The 18,562-nt window shown below is 34.3% G+C and overlaps 1 protein-coding gene across 1 annotated transcript; it reads right to left on the reverse strand.

Moving 5' to 3' along the window:
• Positions 1 to 1,014: 1,014 nt before the first annotated feature.
• Positions 1,015 to 17,916, reverse strand: LOC124457130. The gene is made up of 4 exons (XM_047007417.1): positions 17,861 to 17,916; positions 16,174 to 16,281; positions 13,809 to 14,302; positions 1,015 to 1,233 (listed from the first exon to the last, which is right to left on the reverse strand). The coding sequence occupies exons 2-4, from the start codon at positions 16,259 to 16,261 to the stop codon at positions 1,015 to 1,017; spliced, it is 801 nt and encodes a 266-aa protein (XP_046863373.1). The 5' UTR covers positions 16,262 to 16,281; positions 17,861 to 17,916.
• Positions 17,917 to 18,562: the final 646 nt, after the last annotated feature.

Genomic DNA, 18,562 nt, shown 5'->3' on the forward strand with positions numbered 1-18,562 from the left:
AAGTTTACTTTATTCACTGAATATATAACTGCGAAAATAACTGTTCTGTTTCAAATGCGTTTTTGATTTTTTATAGCCCAAATTTAAAACATGATGACTGGTATTCACTTCAGCGCCCCCCAAAATCAACAACTGGTGGCTGGGGAGGCTTGCTCCCTGATCCCCCTGCCATCACGTCATTGCATTAGAGTATAAGTGTTACAGAGAGAAAACAATATGAAGGACGAGCTAAATTACATAGAATTAATCCTTAGCAAACGGAAATATATAAATTGCTAGAAGAAGTAGTGGAAAAAGAAGTGGTGCAAAAACCACAAATAGAAAACATTGAAGAAAACAACAAGAGTTTCGAAGTACAAAAAATGCAGTTGATGATATCAGAGGAAAAGCTATAAAGACACAGTCAGGGAAAGAAAGGGAAAAGCTGAAGAATTTGATAAAACAAAACATCTAAGAAGAAATGAGAGCTATACAATTAACTTTTTGCTAGAAAAGACAGAGATAGAGATGTAAAAAAGACAAGAAGAAATAAAGTCGAAAAAGCAGAAGTAGGAATTAAAAGAAACAAGCAGGAGCAACGACTTAAACCTTACACTGCCTTTAATATAGCCTCAGAGGAACATGATGAAGTTTTTGATGAAGTGGAAACAACAGTAAACTTAGCAAATGTAAGCCATGCAAATATGATAATGCAAAAACAACAACAGCAAAATCAAGCACTTCTAGTATTTTTGAATAAACTCAAGTAAGCTTGTGCTTCAAAATTTTTAATAAACAAATGTATGTGCAACAAATAATGAACAACCTTTAATTGTACTACCATTGTTATATCTTATAAGCTGCCGAAGCAAAGTCGAGGCGTGTAGCGTTTACCAAGGTCAAAGTAATTCTTAATATCATGCGAAAGCCGAGTTCAATAATTGTTTTACTATTCACTTATTTAAGTGAATTTTCATTTACGCTCATTTCCAGTTTGTAGTGTGTTACGTAATGTTTGCTTTCCAATGCCATTTATTAATAGTCCGCTACACAAACTTCGGTTGTTTTATAATTCTGCCCAGCTTTCGCAAGAATCCCAAGCTCTTTTTCCGCTGACTTGAATACTTCGTGTTGGTAATGAAGACCGTCATAAGGCCCCGGATAATAAGATGCTGTCAATGGATGAACGTCAAGAACAAGAATACCAGCTTTACACATTTCGGACATAGCGTATGCGTCAAACAACCTTACTCTCTACAATTTAAATGAAAGAAAGTCAGTGATTTTCTTTTCATTTCTTCTACCAAACGCAGTTCAGTTTACATGAAAGTAAGTCGTTAATAATTAGCGTGAGGTCTTTACGGAGAAACAACATACTGAGGTCTTTTTGTACAGAAAGAGCTCGTTGGGTGAGGTTTGCCACAAGGGTGCAAGATCTGATTATCCTCATTAAAGACCGAGAAAGCGAGGTTATTAAAAGTATTATTATATGGAATTATTTGTCCTGAAACGAAGCTTGCTTTCTTTCTCGTTCTTATTGTTTTGTACGGGTTGGCTTTCACTTTTATACTTTCCGTCCATAAAAAATAAATCGTTTCAAATTATATCGTCTGGATACTTTAACTGTTTTCCAAAAGTTTTCCCTTCGACTTTCATTCGTAAATGGTTTCATAATTCTTTTTTTTTGCGTTTTGCTGTTTGCTTTATGATGTTTGTTTACATTTGATTGTAAAATTACGCGTTTTGGACCGTGCTCGATTATGGGAAAATAATAGACCAACAAAAATGTTTCTGAGCCAATCAAAACGTGTCATTTTGCCGGAAGTGACGCTTGCCATATAATAAAATTCCATAATTTGCTTGCCAGAGACGTAGCAGACTCGTTCATTGGCTGGAGGCGCATATTCATACAATCATGTTCTACTGGATAAAGTTCCTTTGAAATCCATTGTTTTCAACGGATTAAGACATGCATATGTGAATTTGTGCCACCCCTCCCACATTGAACGAGTGTGGTACGCCACTGTTGCTTGCATAAATTATATCTAAGAAAGAACAACATTAGGTATCTAATGCCGGGAGGAAATTAGTATAACTGTTATTTTAATTTAAAAAACAGGCAAAACGTCGATTTTATTAGGGACCGCGGAAGATCGATAATTGGTTGAGGGTGATATTCATTTATGCATTTTTGTGAGGAGAATTCTCATACAAACTCAACTTAAAGTGATCTCCAGGACGTAATCGTACCGCAGTCTTTACTCTCCACAAAATATATATAGGGTGAACACTAAATGGCACTCGCAGTTTGTGCAATCGCATATAATCTTTGAAATAAGTTCTTATTTTCAGTATTAATGCCTAGGAGGGGCAATGATACTGAAATACAGAGGCTCGTGGAGTCATCTGATGATTTTGATGATGTCGAAGATCGCGAATTTACCGATATGGCGACTGGCGAGGCTGCAGAGACCAGAACGAGCAACAACAACTCGAGTTTAGACGGGAAAGATACCCGTCCAAATAATTTGCTTGTTTTGAGCGAGTGTTAACGTCATACGGCATAAATTGATGAAATTACTTATTGTAGCCTTAAAGAAAGCTTTAAAGAGCTATTGCAGATCATGGTTTCCAGTTTATCTGAGCTATTCTTCACAAATGTTAAAAGGGGAAGCCTCTCACAGTATATGCATGGCTCACAGCAAAATAAACACAAGAAATCCAATATCGCCACAATTACCAGCAAGGACACCGATGATTAAGTTGCTGATATGATAAATAGTACTACTGAGAGTGAAAAAATTACTCATACTCCACTGAGTTAGAGAAAGCATACCAGGCACAATTGCTCAAGAGTATAGTTTAGATGACAAATTCTCAGATGACGTTACTCCTAAACTTGCTGATTTTGTAAACAAAATGGTAAGGAGTCGTTAAAATGACGTGAAACTTAAAGAGAAAATGAGTAACTGTGCCAGGCCCACTAACTGTGAGCATCTTATGGTGACAAACGTGAGCTCAGAAATCTTGCAAGAATCAGGGAAACTACTCAGAGCCGAGATTTTAAGCTGCATAGGCTTCAAAATATTATGCTTCAAGCTATTGTAACACTTGTTAAGTTGGTAAAATTTATTAATGAACCCAAAAATTACAATGACAATAAAGTTGTTACTAAAGATTTGATTGATACAGTGGCCTTACTCCGCCACATGCAAACTGTTAATTGGTTCAAAGACGCCGTGAATTGATTAAACCCAATTTAAATTAACAGTTGAAACAAACATGCAGTGAGCTTGTTAAATTTAATGATCTTTTATTTGGAAATGATTTACTCAAACAAATCTAAGATATATCTTCCACAAATAGAGTGGGTCAAAATCTTTCTTACCCCACAAAAAATAATACGATTTTTGAAGGTAAAAGAGGTCACTCGCAAAGTTTTTTACGCGATCTGGGAGCATCGAGATTTTTGGCTGAGCCTGATGTGGACCAAACCTCCGTTCAAGTAAAGGAGGGTTAGAAGGAGTCTGAGTGACTTAAAATCAATCACATCAATCCCAACATCAATTATAGGTTAGCAATAGTGCTTTACTTATATTCAAGGCTGGTAATATACACTACAATAAGAAGTGAAAGCAACTACTGACTGAATGATTTTTAACCACTGTATCTGGCGATAATGTTGGTTTGTGTAGTAAACCGACCATATCAACCGATAACCCCTGTGAGAACTCATTTCTCACTCAAATGGCGTGATTTTGTTGCAGCAGAAATTAATAATCTCTTGTGCAAAGGAGTTATCACACTAAGGCAGCATGAAGAAGGAGAGTTTATTTCTCCCATCTTCGTAATCCTAAAAAGTATAGGTCTTTCCGTATGAATTTATTTTAAAGAAAATTAATCAATTTGTGCGCTATGAACATTTTAAGATGGAATCCCTTCATCATATATCTATGACGAAAATTGGCTGTTTTATGGCCTCCTTAGAAATTCCGGGGGGAGGCCTATCACTCAGTGCCTATCTATAAACCAAATCAAAAAGGCATAATTTTTTAGTGGAGAGTTCAGATGTTTAATTTTACATGCATGACGAATGGCTTTATTTGTGGTCTCAGAGTATTCACCAAATTACTTAAGCCAGAGAACAGCAATTGTTTTCAGTTGAGTGCATAGATGATTCTTATCTGAAAGGAGATACAGTCCAGGATGTAAATTAAATTTAGGTGCTACAGCTACACTCCTAAATAAAACTGGATTTTTAGTAGATGATGAAATGTCTGTAACCCAACCAACTCAAACTCTTGAATTTATTGGTTTTGTTCTCATTTCTATCGACATGACTGTTACATTAAACCCAAAGAGAAGTGCAAAAATCATAGCAACATGTCTAAAGCTTAAAGAAATTCGACTATGTCATTCAGTGGGCTAACTGAAGTCATAGGGCTCTTAGTTCGCAGCTTTCCTGTAGTTGAAATGAGATGATTGTTTTATAAGCAGTTAGAAGATGAAAAAAATAATGCCTTTATAAAAGAGAAGGGTAACTTTGATGAAATTTAATGATAAAAATGGTACAACTTTTATAACTACAGCATACAAATATAAAAATGTTAACTAAAATCAATGTTTAAAATATCCATGACAGTTTTCAAATTACCAGCTTGAAAAAGAAAAAGAAAGAAAAAAAAGAAAAGGGAAAGTCAGGTGTAAAGACAACTTTCCCAATAACCTAGGTCAATCTTTAAAGTGTGTTCGTGATTTGAGGCAGATCGACTTCCTCGTATCGCAGTAATTGCTGACCTAATCATTGCGAAAGACAGTTTACAAGGCATCCACGCTAGCGTGATGCCATATTGCAGTTTTCTCTTTTGTGCCAGAAGATCAGCTAGCCGTTTATAAGCAATTGCCGTCTCTTTCCCCATACCACCTGATGTTAAAAAGACCAGTGTTGTAAAAGCACCATATTCAACCTCTCTTACTCGATCACCATATTCCCTTTTCTTAGCTATCTCATGCTGACGATAGAATGCAGGTAGATTGGTGTTTTGGTAGCTCGACGCGTTTGGGTAAAATAGCCTTACATCAAAAAATGCATCTTGCTGTCTAGGCCAGATACCTTTAGCACGAATATCTAGCCTCGCTTCTTCTTGTCTATTGGCTGTACGAGGTAATATCACTTCCCCAGAAAGAGGTTGTAGTTGTGGCTCTTTTTCAACTCTCGAGCAAACTTCTGCCATCTACAGTGTTGTTATAGCTCGAACTTTATTATGTCTCACTATTGGTAAACCACCATGAGGACATATCATCACGTGATAGTTTACAAACGCCTTTCCACAAATGCAGTTCAGAGGGGTATTTTTTATTTGCCAACCATAACGTAAATTTAATGCATCTCGAAATTCCCCTTTGTTCAAATTAAAGCCTTGATCTTGTAATGGAAGTACAATTAACCATGATGACGATCCTTTTCGCTCAGTATATCTAGCTTCCTTTGCATTGTTGGCATAAAACTATCTCAAATTTCCTGGATCATATCATCAACTTTCTTCTTCTTTTGCTCTCGTAAAATCATTTTGATTGATTGTAACTGAGGTTTATGAAGCATCTCTTTCTGTTGAACAATGATCTCTTTCAGGCAATGACTGATCTTTGTGGAAGCATGATATTCTTCATTTTCACTTTTAACTGGTTTGATAATATTTAGACCATCAAATCGTATAGGAAGTGAAAACAGTGTTCGTTCAAAAGGATTGCATTAGTTTCTTCCAATGAGTGATGGTATAAATGCCTGCAAAATTGCATCTTCCAGAGGTTGAAATAACACACTGATGTTCTCAACTGTTCGCATTATAAAGAGCCACTTTTCCATTATACAATGACAACACGCCGCAAATGCTGATTGAGGATAACGTTCTGCAATCTTTGAATGACCTTCAATTTCTTCCACAAATACCCTAATCTTTCTTGCTATATACTCTTGGACGAACAGATTGTACTTTGATGCTATCATGACTTTGACCACTGAGGCTTGCAATGATTTATAGACTCGATTGAATTACCTTCAGATGGGAAAAACAAAGGAAAACCTTCCTTGAGTTAAAAACAGATGCCCCAATCAGTGATTGGGGGCTTATTTTTAGGAACTATCAGTTGGTGGTCAGTGGCATGCAAATGAAGCGTATGAATTATATTACAATCTCTTTTTGTAGAACTTACTGGGGTTTACATCCGAATATATTTAGATAACAGTATAACAGGGATACGTCAATAATAAGACTAGCGGGGAGTGATACGAACGTCACCAAACCGCAAAGTGTTCGAGGTGTTTCCATCTCAGCTGCAAGCAAAGTTTGGCTTCCTTTAGTGACAATTATGAGATCAGTTGGATGGCGTTATGCCCATACATTTGCTACTTTCTATAAAAAAACCTGTAAAGTTACCGTCAGCATTTAGCCTTATTTTTTTAAACAATGTTATTTGATATGCTGTTGATGTAGTCCGTCTCGCTACTTTTGCTTTAAAGTTGAATGAATGTAATTCCAAAGTGACGTGACAATGGTGAGGTAGATTTAAAAATTAAAGGAGCTTACCTGTAAGTGAAGTTGGACGGGGATTCTACTGATCTATTGTGAAGAAGGATTAGATTCCCCTATAATCTAGTTTTTATTGCTCATGTTTTCAATTACTTCATCCGCTTCATATTTAAGTACCTCGACAAACGCTTTAAAAATTTATCACATGAGCGCTGACGCAATCTAGTGAATGTAATCCTATCGTTTCTTCACAATGGATCCGTAGAATTCCAATCGCACTCCATTACTGGTAAGCTCGTTTAATTTTTAATTAAATGTGTATGTACAAATCACAAAAATTTCATCGACTCGTATTTCATGCGTCATCGTTTTAACTGATAAAAAATATTTTATGCCAGTCATAACATTTATATTTATTATCTTAAAACCGTGAATGTTTGGTATGAGATATTTAATACTTTTTATATAATTTTTGATGACAATGTCTTGACACACGTTTACCGAGGCATCATAAAAATGTAGCATCGAACGTTCATCGAATCCAATCTTTAAGCAATCATGTTCGCATTGAGAGTGACGATTGATCAAACAGCCATTGCAATTCTTATTTTTTTATTTTTGCACTTATTATAGTCGGCCAAATTATTCTGCAGCATACTTTCACAATGATTTATTTCGTGTTTTTCTAAGTAAAAGGACTTGTTCATTTTAAATACTAGATGATTGTCATTTTCATTGATTTTCATAAGGTAGAATTAAAACGTTTCAAAAAGTTTAGATATTCTGTCTCTCTTCAGTATGTCATGGATAGTATCTCATCTTGTGAAGAAAGTTCCCAGTATATCATGATCTTCAGAATATTAACTCGTTATATAAGGTATATGCCAGATGTTTTGAATAAAGTCAATTTTAGTGAATATTCCAAAATTTAGATGCGCACATATTTATACAAGTGACAGGTTTAGTCTCGGCCATAAAAAATAAACTTATAGTTATGTTCGTTTTGCTTTTAAAATGAAAAATGTTTCATCTTGATAGTATAATATTCCAAATACACTAAAATGTGCCCTTTTTAATATTAGCAAAGAAAAAATGAAAATGGTTCTAATCTTACTTTAGTAGTAGAAAGCAATTCTCAACTTAGTCATGTTTAAGATTGATCATGTAGTAATAACCTACGTTCATTTTATTCGGGTTCCAGCTCACACGCTGGTTTAATTCCTATGTTTGGAATTTTATTGACACGGATAAGAGCTCCCAAAAATAAAAATGCTGATGGTAGCGGTTCTATACCTGCGCCTTAACTATTGGGAACAAAAAATAATCAAAAAATGATAGTAAGTTATCTACGCAGCTCTAGCAATTGTTTGGATTAATGTCAATTCCAAAAAATTAATCGTTATAAAAAAGGTATAAATAGGTATTAGTGTGCTTTATCCCTCCTAATCACACGACATACAATAAACTTGGGTCTAACCCAGGTTAATTTTTTTCGTGTAAATGCCACAAACCTAGGTTTAACTTAAGCTGGTAGTAAGGAAACAAAAAAATTAACCTGGATAAAAGCCTTGCTAATTTCTTAGTTGGGTGAATCCGGGCTAGTTTATATCGTATGAACACGGCTTTGGATACTCGTGTCAAGTGGAGATATTTTACCTCGCTGATTAAAAGGGATATCTTCATGGGGCATAGTAAGAGGCCGTTTGGTACGGTGGCCCATAAGGGACACAATACTTCCATGCAAAATATTACGTTTTTCATTGAACATTTAATATTTCCACGCAAAATACTATGTTTTCCATGGAACATTTAATATTTCCGTTCAAAATACTATGTTTTCCATGGAACATTTAATATTTCCGTGCAAAATACTATGTTTTCCATGGAACATTTGTTGCTTCGCCGAACAATATTGCTTGTTTTCCGTGCAACGTTCAAACTTGTGCGCGCGCATGAGTTGAATATAATGCAGTTACTTGAAAATTCGAGGAAATCTATTTGGTAAATCTTATCATTGAATCTCATAAAACACGAGTCTGAAAGTGGAATTTTTATGGCAAAATGTTCTGCCAAAGTTGTGGAACAAAGCTTTTGGATAAAGCCAAATTTTGCCACAACTGTGGATTTTGTGCATTATCAGATGTCGGTAAGTACACAACCCTATAGTTTATAAAATACAAGTGCACGAACGTTTGTTCAATTATAAAATGGAAGCTGTTCATTCGACTTTTTATTTATTTAAAATCTTCTTATCTATCCCTATTCTTCTCATACGTTTTCTCATATTTTTGGCTGTTGTATTATTTTCTTAAAAAATATATTTTAAAATGTTTTTAAACACAGAAATAGGCTCAAAACCTCCAAACAAGACCATTGGAGTAAAGCCCCTTTCATATAAAGAGTTTCGTAAGAAGAAAGTAGAAAACAGATCATCAAAATTTAAGCAAAGGAAAAAAAGCAAAGTTGTCCAAAGAGGTGAAGGTGCAGGTTGGCATTGTGAAAGACAAAAATGGAGATGCTGTATTGGCAAGGGTGAAGTCAAGGACATTAACAATTGCAGTTGATGAAGATGTTGATGGAAATGCTCTTCTTGAAAAAGCAATTGATAAACATTCAAGACATCATAAACAATTTAACAAGTATAACAAATATGTTCTTTTGTATAATGACATGTCAATTGTGAGGTATTTACCCCAGACCAACATACCATTTGTGCTTTCAAAATATAAAGAAGATTTGTTGCTGCCATACTCCAAAATGTAATTCTGACTATGTACAGAAGATGATTTTGAAAATTCAATTTCTGATGAAAGTTCTGACAAGGAACTTGAAGAGATTTCGATGAAGTATCATGAGTCTCAACCTTCAACATCAAAGTCATTGGCCACAACAGGTTGTGGGGATTTCAATGAAGATGCAAGTAATAAAATACTCCAATCCTCTTCTTTGTCTTCTCAAAGTTCATTTACCTCAACGTCTCAAGTTGGTAGTATGTCACAAGGACAATTGTCTCAGCATGGAATAGAAAAATATCTATTGCAACATCAATGCCCTACATGTCTTGGATACTATTCACGTGCAGACACAGAGGCTCTTGCAGACATGTGTGCAGAAAGGTGGATAGACCCAATTGGCAAGTTATCAGATGATGATCAAAATAACCTGGAAAACACACTCATTGCTGAAGAGGAATTTGGATAGCCAACTGTTGCCACTATGCAAGAAGTGGTTCATCTAATTCAGGACAATGTTAACAGATTGTCTACCAACAGAGTTACTATTCGTAGGCGATTAGCTTTTGCAGATTATGTGGATGCACGGAAACGAAAATGGTTTGCTGAAGGAGGAAATCTTAAAATTTGTTTTGCTGGTGAACCTTCTATTGATGGTGGTGGCCCAAGGAGGGAGTTTTTCACAGGTGAGAAAATCAGTGAAGATATTTTTCAATTCATACTGTACAACTGTGCAAAGAAACCAATATGTAGTAATTTGAATATTTGTTTTTATACCTTGTTTAATGCTCAGTCTGTTTCATTGTATTGACAGATGTCCTACAACACATTAAGTCAACTTTGTTTGATGCAAATGGTTATCCACTGTTTAGTGCACGAGCGCTAGCAAATGAAGACTTCATGGTTGCTGGTGAGTTAATATCATCCTCTCTGGCACAGGGAGGACCAGCCCCATGCTTCTTGGCAAAGAATGTATTTAATTATGTGGCTCAAGGGGTAAATAGCATACAGGCCAACAACTGGTTGGAGTTGTTTCATGATGCTAATTTCAAAGATGAAATTGATAAGGTAAAAAATATGCACTCGTTGAGAAAAGCAAGCAAATTTCACTTTAAAATATCTCAAAGCTGTGCTTAAAGAATAGAAAAAATTAACTCTCATTTGTTCTACTTATTACCATAGCATTCTTAATTGCATTCAGTTAATTAAATGTGAGAGTGATGAGGAGCTGAGGACATTGCTTTGCTCAGATGACATGATGAACATTCTGCAATCAATCGGCTACAGGGGTGTTCCCTCCAAGGAGAAATTGGCCTCACGAGACAACATTATTCGGTATAAAACCATGGTCATGTTTTCATACATACAGTTCAATCTACATTGTTCATCTTTTTTGACACATCAATATCTTTTGTTGTAAGTTAATTGTAATTGCAGGAATTGGCCATATGCTGGCAATGATGGACCAATTAAAAACTGGTCTTACACTTTTTGGGGTTCTGCAGCAAATTCAACATCACCGGGAGATAATGGCATCAATGCTTACACTGGATGGTGTTGCTAATTTTTGCTTGACTGCAGACATTGTTGTTGAAAATATAACTGTAGAGTTTAGCTCGGAAGGAAGCAACAAAAAGTAATTGGAAATAAACGTCCACAAATTTTTTTGTGACTATATTCAAGAATTGGACAAAAAAGGTGAATGAGAGATAAATGCAATTGTACCTACTTTAATGGCTTTTGACTATCTTAAACACTTTTCCTTTATAGACACCAGCACATCATTAAAAACGCTGTACAGATTCATCACTGGAAGCCACTCTGTAACACCACTGGGAGCAGAAAAGCACATCACTGTCAAATTTAAGCATGGCTGCCCTGCAAATTGTAAATGCCGTCCAACTGCTGCTACATGCGACCCAACTATCTGCTTTGCAATTCACTTTGATAATACGAATGATTTTGACTTATCGATGGACAATGCCTTACTGGAGTATTCGGGATTTGGTTTTATATGAACTTGAAAACAAAGTCCTTCAATGTACATATGATATTGTTCTGTTGTCAAAAGAATACTTTTGGCAAATTTCTTAAGTACTGCATATTAACTACACATAACTCATCAAATTATCAAAAATATTTGCAGCATCATTATAGTCTTCTGGAAACTCTAGTTGCTGAATGTCCACTAAGTAATTAAAATAGTCTTGGAATATTTTCCCATTTTCAGTTTCTTGCTGTGCAATTCTCATTTCAACTTCCTGCAGCTTCTCATCAGAGACTTGGACTAGACAATCAATGCCTCCATATTGCTCTGGGATGGAAGACAATATATCAGGTTCTCCAGAGACAGTTTCATGTCTTGACGGTCTTATATGATGTGTATTCCAATATAATTGCACTTCATCAAGAGAACTTTGAACAACTCCATTAAAGGCAAACCATAAACATTGTTTAACATTGTCATCACACAAGTTCAGCTGCCTTTGCTGAACAAAGTCTTAAAAAACTGGATCCACCAACTTGTACATGACTTTTTAAGATGTGACCACCAGTTTTCAATTCTCTGATTATGGGTAGATGTCCCGAATGTATGAGCTTGTTCTCCTTCCATTGGCCGACTATCATTGGCTCGAAAGTAGCATTGAGCAGCAGCAATCACACCATTTTCAGTACCACAATCAGATCTTATTTGAAGTGGACAACCTCTGTATCTTCTGGCAGCATCCAAGTAGAGCTGTGCAACTGATTCAGGAGCATTGTTTGACTTTACCAATTCCAACCATAAAACCTTCCGCCTGAAGCCATCAACAGCACCATGGATAGGAAAACCAAATGGCTTCAATTTATCATATCCTGTTGGTAGTCAATTATAATTCATATGCTAAATTTTGTCACTGAAGTAGATATATAAACAAATTTTACATGAAAAAACATACCATCAATATGCCAGCACTGATTTGGACCTTGAGAAATATACTGACGCCTTTGAAGCCTTTTCCTTCTTCTTCTAATACTTGCCTCTGGGTCAAGTTGTCTTAGAATTGTCGCAACAAGTTTCCGGGGAACGTGCACATGATGTTTAATTCGAAGAATGTGCCACATCATCCGATAACCGGCTAATGAACTCCAGCAGCTTGCATTTCTTGCCTGAGAAGGGTTTTCACATTGTCCTCAGATATGTTTTCATTTCGACGAGACAAATGATATGATTTCAAACCTCTTTTGAGAGTACGAACAGTCATTTCAATACCATGTTTCTTCATCAGCAAACAAACAATGAGGTCGTATTTATATCCAGCATGAAAATAGTTTTCAATAATTTCTCGTTCATTCTCTGTTGTTAACAAAATTATATCTCATTTAAGGCCACATGTGAATAACAAACAGAATTTAGTATTTAAGAAATATCTTACCCGTTTGTGTAGTTCCACATGAAGGACAAAACGTAATGTGAACTTGACAAGGAAACTCCACTAAGCAATGTTTACAAGCTGCCATATTGGTTCGATTCTTCGATTCGATGGTTTCGATCACAATGTTTTTTATCCATTTCTAGATCTTAATATGCGCGCGCACAAGTTTGAACGTTGCACGGAGAACAAGCAATATTGTACGGCGAAGCAACAAATATTCCATGGAAAACATAGTATTTTGCACGGAAATATTAAATGTTCCATGGAAAACATAGTATTTTGCACGGAAATATTAAATGTTCCATGGAAAACATAGTATTTTGCGTGGAAATATTAAATGTTCAATTAAAAACATAATATTTTGCATGGAAGTATTGTGTCCCTTATGGGCCACCGTACGTTTGTATGGCTTTGAGTACAAGGGTTACCCCACCACTCGAGACACATTGGGAGGGCTAAGTTACTTTAAATTACACATTACATTATTAAATAGTGTTTAAATGAGCCATTCTTTAAACAGGGTAACCCTACTGCAAAGGTTGCGCTAATTAGGAAAGAGGGTTTCCTTATTCGGAGTGCTAAGTTTGTAGTCGTATAAACGTCCTGGCCCTGGCAACAAGGAGATGATTTGCATAAAGCATGCGCACATTGCGTACAATGTGTACATTGCAGCAATATGGCGATCAAAAACAAAGCATGTTCAAGTCAAACTTAAAAAAATGGTCTTGGTCGACACAAATGATCGATGCCTTATTAAGTGGATCACAAGAATATAAAAATATTTATGATTGCAACTCGGTTGACTTCAATGCCAACTATGGAATATTAAAATTATGGAACATGAAAAATACTGTGTCTGCGTCATACACCTTGGATTTTGTTCAATGTAAAGTGAACTGGAATCGAGTTTAAAAAAGCTCGTGCAGTTTACTATAATTTCTCATATAAACGCAACATAACTTTGTCTCGGCCAGTAGGGTATCCCTAGTACTCGTGATCATAAAAATGCCCCCTAAGTTCTTTTAAAGTCATATTTCGTTATAATAAAATATGCATGAATTAATAACTGGAATACTGTCAGGCAAAAGGTTTTAAATCTGGCTAAGAACTGAAATTTATGTATCAAGTTATTTCTTTAAAGAAATCATTACCTGCTCTGTAAGAAATCTTCTATGATTTAAATAACGTTTCTGTTTTTCCTTTCTGGCTGCTGTCGTTGTTTTCCATATTACTCGTGCACTATTGTTGTGCTGCTGTTTGTGGTCATGTAACATAACAATCACGTCTTGGACTAATTTTTTAAACATTTCAAAACTAACAGAACGTGCGTAATGAAGTCCAAAGTTTAAAACAAGCACATTCTCACTACCCATCATTTCATCCTTGCAAAGAACTTGTTTTATAAGATCAATAACGATTTGTGGACGAAAGTCTAAATCATCTTTTTTCCTGATTGAGGCTTGTGTGTAGGGATATATCCAGTTATAACTAAGATTGCAAAATTGAAACACTTCTTTACACAATCTGCTTTTTGAAATGCTGTTCCAAAAGTGGAAGGCTGATGAGTCTCCATATATCCATAAATGTCCCATTCTTTTTTTTCTTGGTCGTGATTTTGCATTGACTGAATTAATGTTTAAATTTCCTAAATAAAAAGATTTTTTTGTTAATTTAATTTTGTTGGAGTTAACTTTATTAAAACTTTAGAGGCTTGAGGGAAAATTCAACGTCCGTGAAAGCATGTATTTAATTTGTAATGGACATGGTTGCGAAGTAAATAATGAATGCTTTAGGAATTCCTGTTAACTATATATTTTCATGAAATTTTGAGTTCACAAATTCAAACCATAGATGCTGTTTAATGACTTTATTCTTTATGGTCAGAAAATGGATTAATGAACTTTCTTCAGCTATTTAAATGTTAATTCTGTTATTAAGTTAGATTAAAACTTTGTGTATATGAATTTGCTTTTAAATACATATTGTCAAAGTAGTTGGTGCGTGATCACCAGTTTTTGTAAGTTTGTGCCAAGCAAGTTGCCGACGAGAGGGAAAGACTACTTCTGTAACCACTCAACGCCATGAATTGTTAAGCAGAAATGAGCTAAGCCTTTTTTTAAAAGTTGGGCAATTTTGAACATAAGGGTTAAACATTTACTTATTTGTGTCTCAAGTCTTGACGATTTAACATTAAAACAAGAGGAGTTTTAACTTGCTAATTTTCCATCGACCTCTCGAAGACATCTTGCTATTTAACCTTTTTCCCATTCACTGGGATTAAAAATGATTCAGTCTTGGAAAAGTCCAGAAAGAGATGAAGCAATTTCTACAGGCAACGAGGATAAAATGTGAAAAAACGAAGTGTACTTTATAATATTAAAAAGTGATATTTAGTTTATAAACTTCTCTAATAAAAATCTTGAAGTAGGATGTCTACAATCAATTATCCCTCAACCCTATAAATGAGGAAACTACGTCAATTAATATCTCTGTAACGACAAAAGAAAACAAGAAACCATGTTATTATTTACCTTAAAGTCTCAAGTGTGTATTTTTTTATCACCATGTTGTAGCTGCCCAATTTCTAAATATCTATTTTTATACACACTGCATAGTAAAGACTCCGAGTGTATATCATGTAAAACCACCTTTTTGTACTAGGATATTGAAACAAAAAGCATATAAATTAGTGTCGATGGTGAACACCAGGTGAGAGATGACTTTCTGGCTTATGAGACAGCATGCGTGCATGATATATGGACGTAGGTCAAAGCTGGTTCAAAGATTTTGTATTAAGTTAAAGTCCTTAATAACTTTACAATTGATATGCAATGAAATTACTGCTACTTTTCCAAACTTTGTACTTTTTAATAATTTAAACTCCATTAGCAAAACGTAACAGTAACAAAATTGAGAAGAAAAACAAAAACGACAAAATTTTCAGTACGGTATACATGTAAGCACAAAAAAAAAGAAAGTAGATCTAAGGCAATCGGGTTTATAAATGAATAATCGTGTGACATTGCTTATGGTCCTGCAACATTTCTCTAATTTTCAGTTTTTCAGCAGCTACATTCAATTGCGTTCATGTTTTAGACTTTACTTGAAATATTCGAAACTCACAAACTTTTAAAAAGGTTAAGAAGAAGGAAGTAATACTCTTTACGTGGAATTCTGCCAATGTTCACTTGAAAGCTTAAGTTTCATATTGCTGTCGTGTTTTAATACCAGTTAAATATTTATTCCAGTTAAATTAATCAACATCTATTTTCATACACACAGTGTAGTAAAGATTCCAGTTAAATTATCCAGTTAAATATAACATGCTGCTTCGTAAATAATAAATAAATTTCTAGGAATTGTTTTGAGTTATGTCAAACAGAAGCTACTTTCGTTATTTGTTATTACTGATTTACTGTTATTTTTGAGAGAAGTTTAATTTTTTAGACATGAAATAGAAACCTTAAACTTTTGTGGAAGTCTTATTATGAAAATTGTCTTTAACCATATACGTACCATGGTAAAATGGTTGCCATGAGTTGTTGGTCCATCTTCCATGCCCATTTGCAAGGCACTGACATGTAGTCTCACAATTGACTGACATCGTAATGTTAGCTTGTTTCTCTGCAAAAAAATACCATGCAGAATGACTGGGGCCAAGATGGAAAATTAGAATAATCATCAGCAATATTACCGATTACGTGCATAATTATTTTTTTGGGTAGAAATTCACTTTAAATATTTTTTTGAAATTTTTGACACAAAAAATTTGGCAGTTGTGACTAAAACTCGAATTATTAAAAATTTCAACATGGAAAAATATTCTATTTTGCAAAAATAATAAAAAATAATTTGACACAAATTTTATTAAAAAAAAAACAAAAATAATGCTTTTTTGTTAATTAGTTGCTTTTAGAAGTAAACCGACAGCTTATACAACTTTAGTAATAGAATAGCACAATTATACAAAAAAGTTAAGAAATTAATACTTATGTCTTTAGCATACCTTAACAATCACATTCATCGTGTTTAGGATTTCCTTATAATCAACCTGCATTTTTTTAGATCTGAGTTAAGAAGACAATTTCAGATGCAGATTTAAAATTAACAGTTAGTGTATGTAAGTTTAAAAAGTCAAGGCAGTTGCACAAAGACTTCTTTTGCTTTTCTTAAAAATTTCTTATCAACGTTTTCTTTATTGATGTTTTTGTTAAACACGTCATGACATCGATTTAACGCCTGTGGATAAATCATGAATGCAATATGCAATTTAAATGGCGGAACTTCGCCATACTCTATTATGTCTTGTTGATGCACACTTCCTGAAGTTGCGTCATCATTAAATGTAAAGTCTAAAATAGCATAAAAACTCCAAATTTTGTACTTGAGATTTCTATAAGTTGATATTGACTTGTGTTAGACACGGAAGTACAGTCAAAGTACTTTTTAATTTTACAGTTACAATAATCATCCAAATAGCAGTGCTTATTTTTTACCAAATGTTCTAAGCCATTAATTTTGATCTATTAGTATTTTATTTTTAAAGTTTCTACACAAGCACTATTTGCACTGTGAGTTCTGATAGGGCATCTTTAAGAACAAATATTTCTTAATTTTGTTCATGTAATTGGAGAATATAATGCAACTTTATAAATAATCTTTTCGTAATCATCCCGCCCAATTAGCGTTCTAATTTTGCCCCTGCTCATGTTTGTAAAAACGTGATAAACTAAGTGCAATAAAATAATGTGCTCAAACGCTTTTTGTTTTAGTCAAAATCATCTTTTGTCATTATGCTATAAGCTATGCAAAAAAGTACTAAGTATCATATACTTCATACTTCTTTTCATTTTTCAATTTTATATTGTAGACTACAAAGAAAATGCTGGCGAACACTCTTCCCGAACGCTTGATGATGGTAAGGAGGGCTCTTATTTTTATGTACATGTTATAATTGGTAGAAAACAGTTGATTTCAGAGAAATTTAATAAGGCATATCAACCATATATGAATGTTAACGCCCACAATTACCGTATTTCAAAAGCCAATGTTAACTACTAATATCCAACATTTTGGACGTTATTTTTACTACTGCTTTATTTACGTAGAAACAACGCATCTCAGTTGAAACAATACAATCTGTACAAAAATAATATGTTTGTGTAAGTTATAGAAACGATAAATACAAACACTTAAATCAGACCTTTTTTGATGACTTCAAAGGTTATGTTTTCTGCGGCCAGTAAGCTCTCTTGTCGATATTCCTCTATAACTCCCAGTGTGTTCCCTTGACCATTGCCTTGAGCACTACCTGGTCATTACAAATTAAATCATTATACTGTATGATGATCATAGGTCTTTATTTATTTAATTGTTATTATTGTTCAAAATTTGTTTATTTTGTAATGAATGAAATATTTTTTCGGTGTTTTGCTAACTTTTAAAATATATATTTTAGAGCGAAGAGAGATAACTTTCAGAAAATGCGGTTATTTAGTAACCAATGTCAATAACGGAGGTTTTCTTTTTCTTTCCATCGAAATGCCTAAACATCTATGTAATAGATATGGTAAAGACTGACATTAACTAAATTATTCTAGATAGAAACTAAACCTGAAACATGAAACAATTCCAAATACTATGTAAATAACAAGGTTAGATAAACGTGTCAAATAAAATGTTATTAAACAAAAAGAATGATAGCTTAATGCTAACACCAACAACAAACAATAATAAACTTATCTAACAACATTTGAGAAATTAACCTTCCACTCCTCTTCCTTGTAAACGATACAAGTCTACTCAAAAGCATAGAGTCTTACATGCTACTTGTCCCGGGCTTGTGACCGGTATAGCAGAGTTAAAAGGTAAAAGGTTTATCATAGATTAATCAACGGAATATTCC

Source organism: Xenia sp. Carnegie-2017, unplaced genomic scaffold, assembly GCF_021976095.1.
Source record: "Xenia sp. Carnegie-2017 unplaced genomic scaffold, XeniaSp_v1 HiC_scaffold_6, whole genome shotgun sequence".
Classification (NCBI taxonomy): Eukaryota; Metazoa; Cnidaria; class Anthozoa; order Malacalcyonacea; family Xeniidae; genus Xenia; species Xenia sp. Carnegie-2017.

What these genes read in the sequence shown, in the direction of transcription:
- LOC124457130 (XM_047007417.1), bottom strand. Translation starts at nt 16,261, where the DNA reads ATGTCAGTCAATTGTGAGACTACATGTCAGTGCCTTGCAAATGGGCAT. An exon ending in ATGGCAACCATTTTACCATG is followed by an intron (nt 14,303 to 16,173) that starts GTACGTATATGG and finishes CTTTTTATTTAG; the next exon opens with GAAATTTAAACATTAATTCA. An exon ending in GAAGATTTCTTACAGAGCAG is followed by an intron (nt 1,234 to 13,808) that starts GTAATGATTTCT and finishes TTTAAATTGTAG; the next exon opens with AGAGTAAGGTTGTTTGACGC.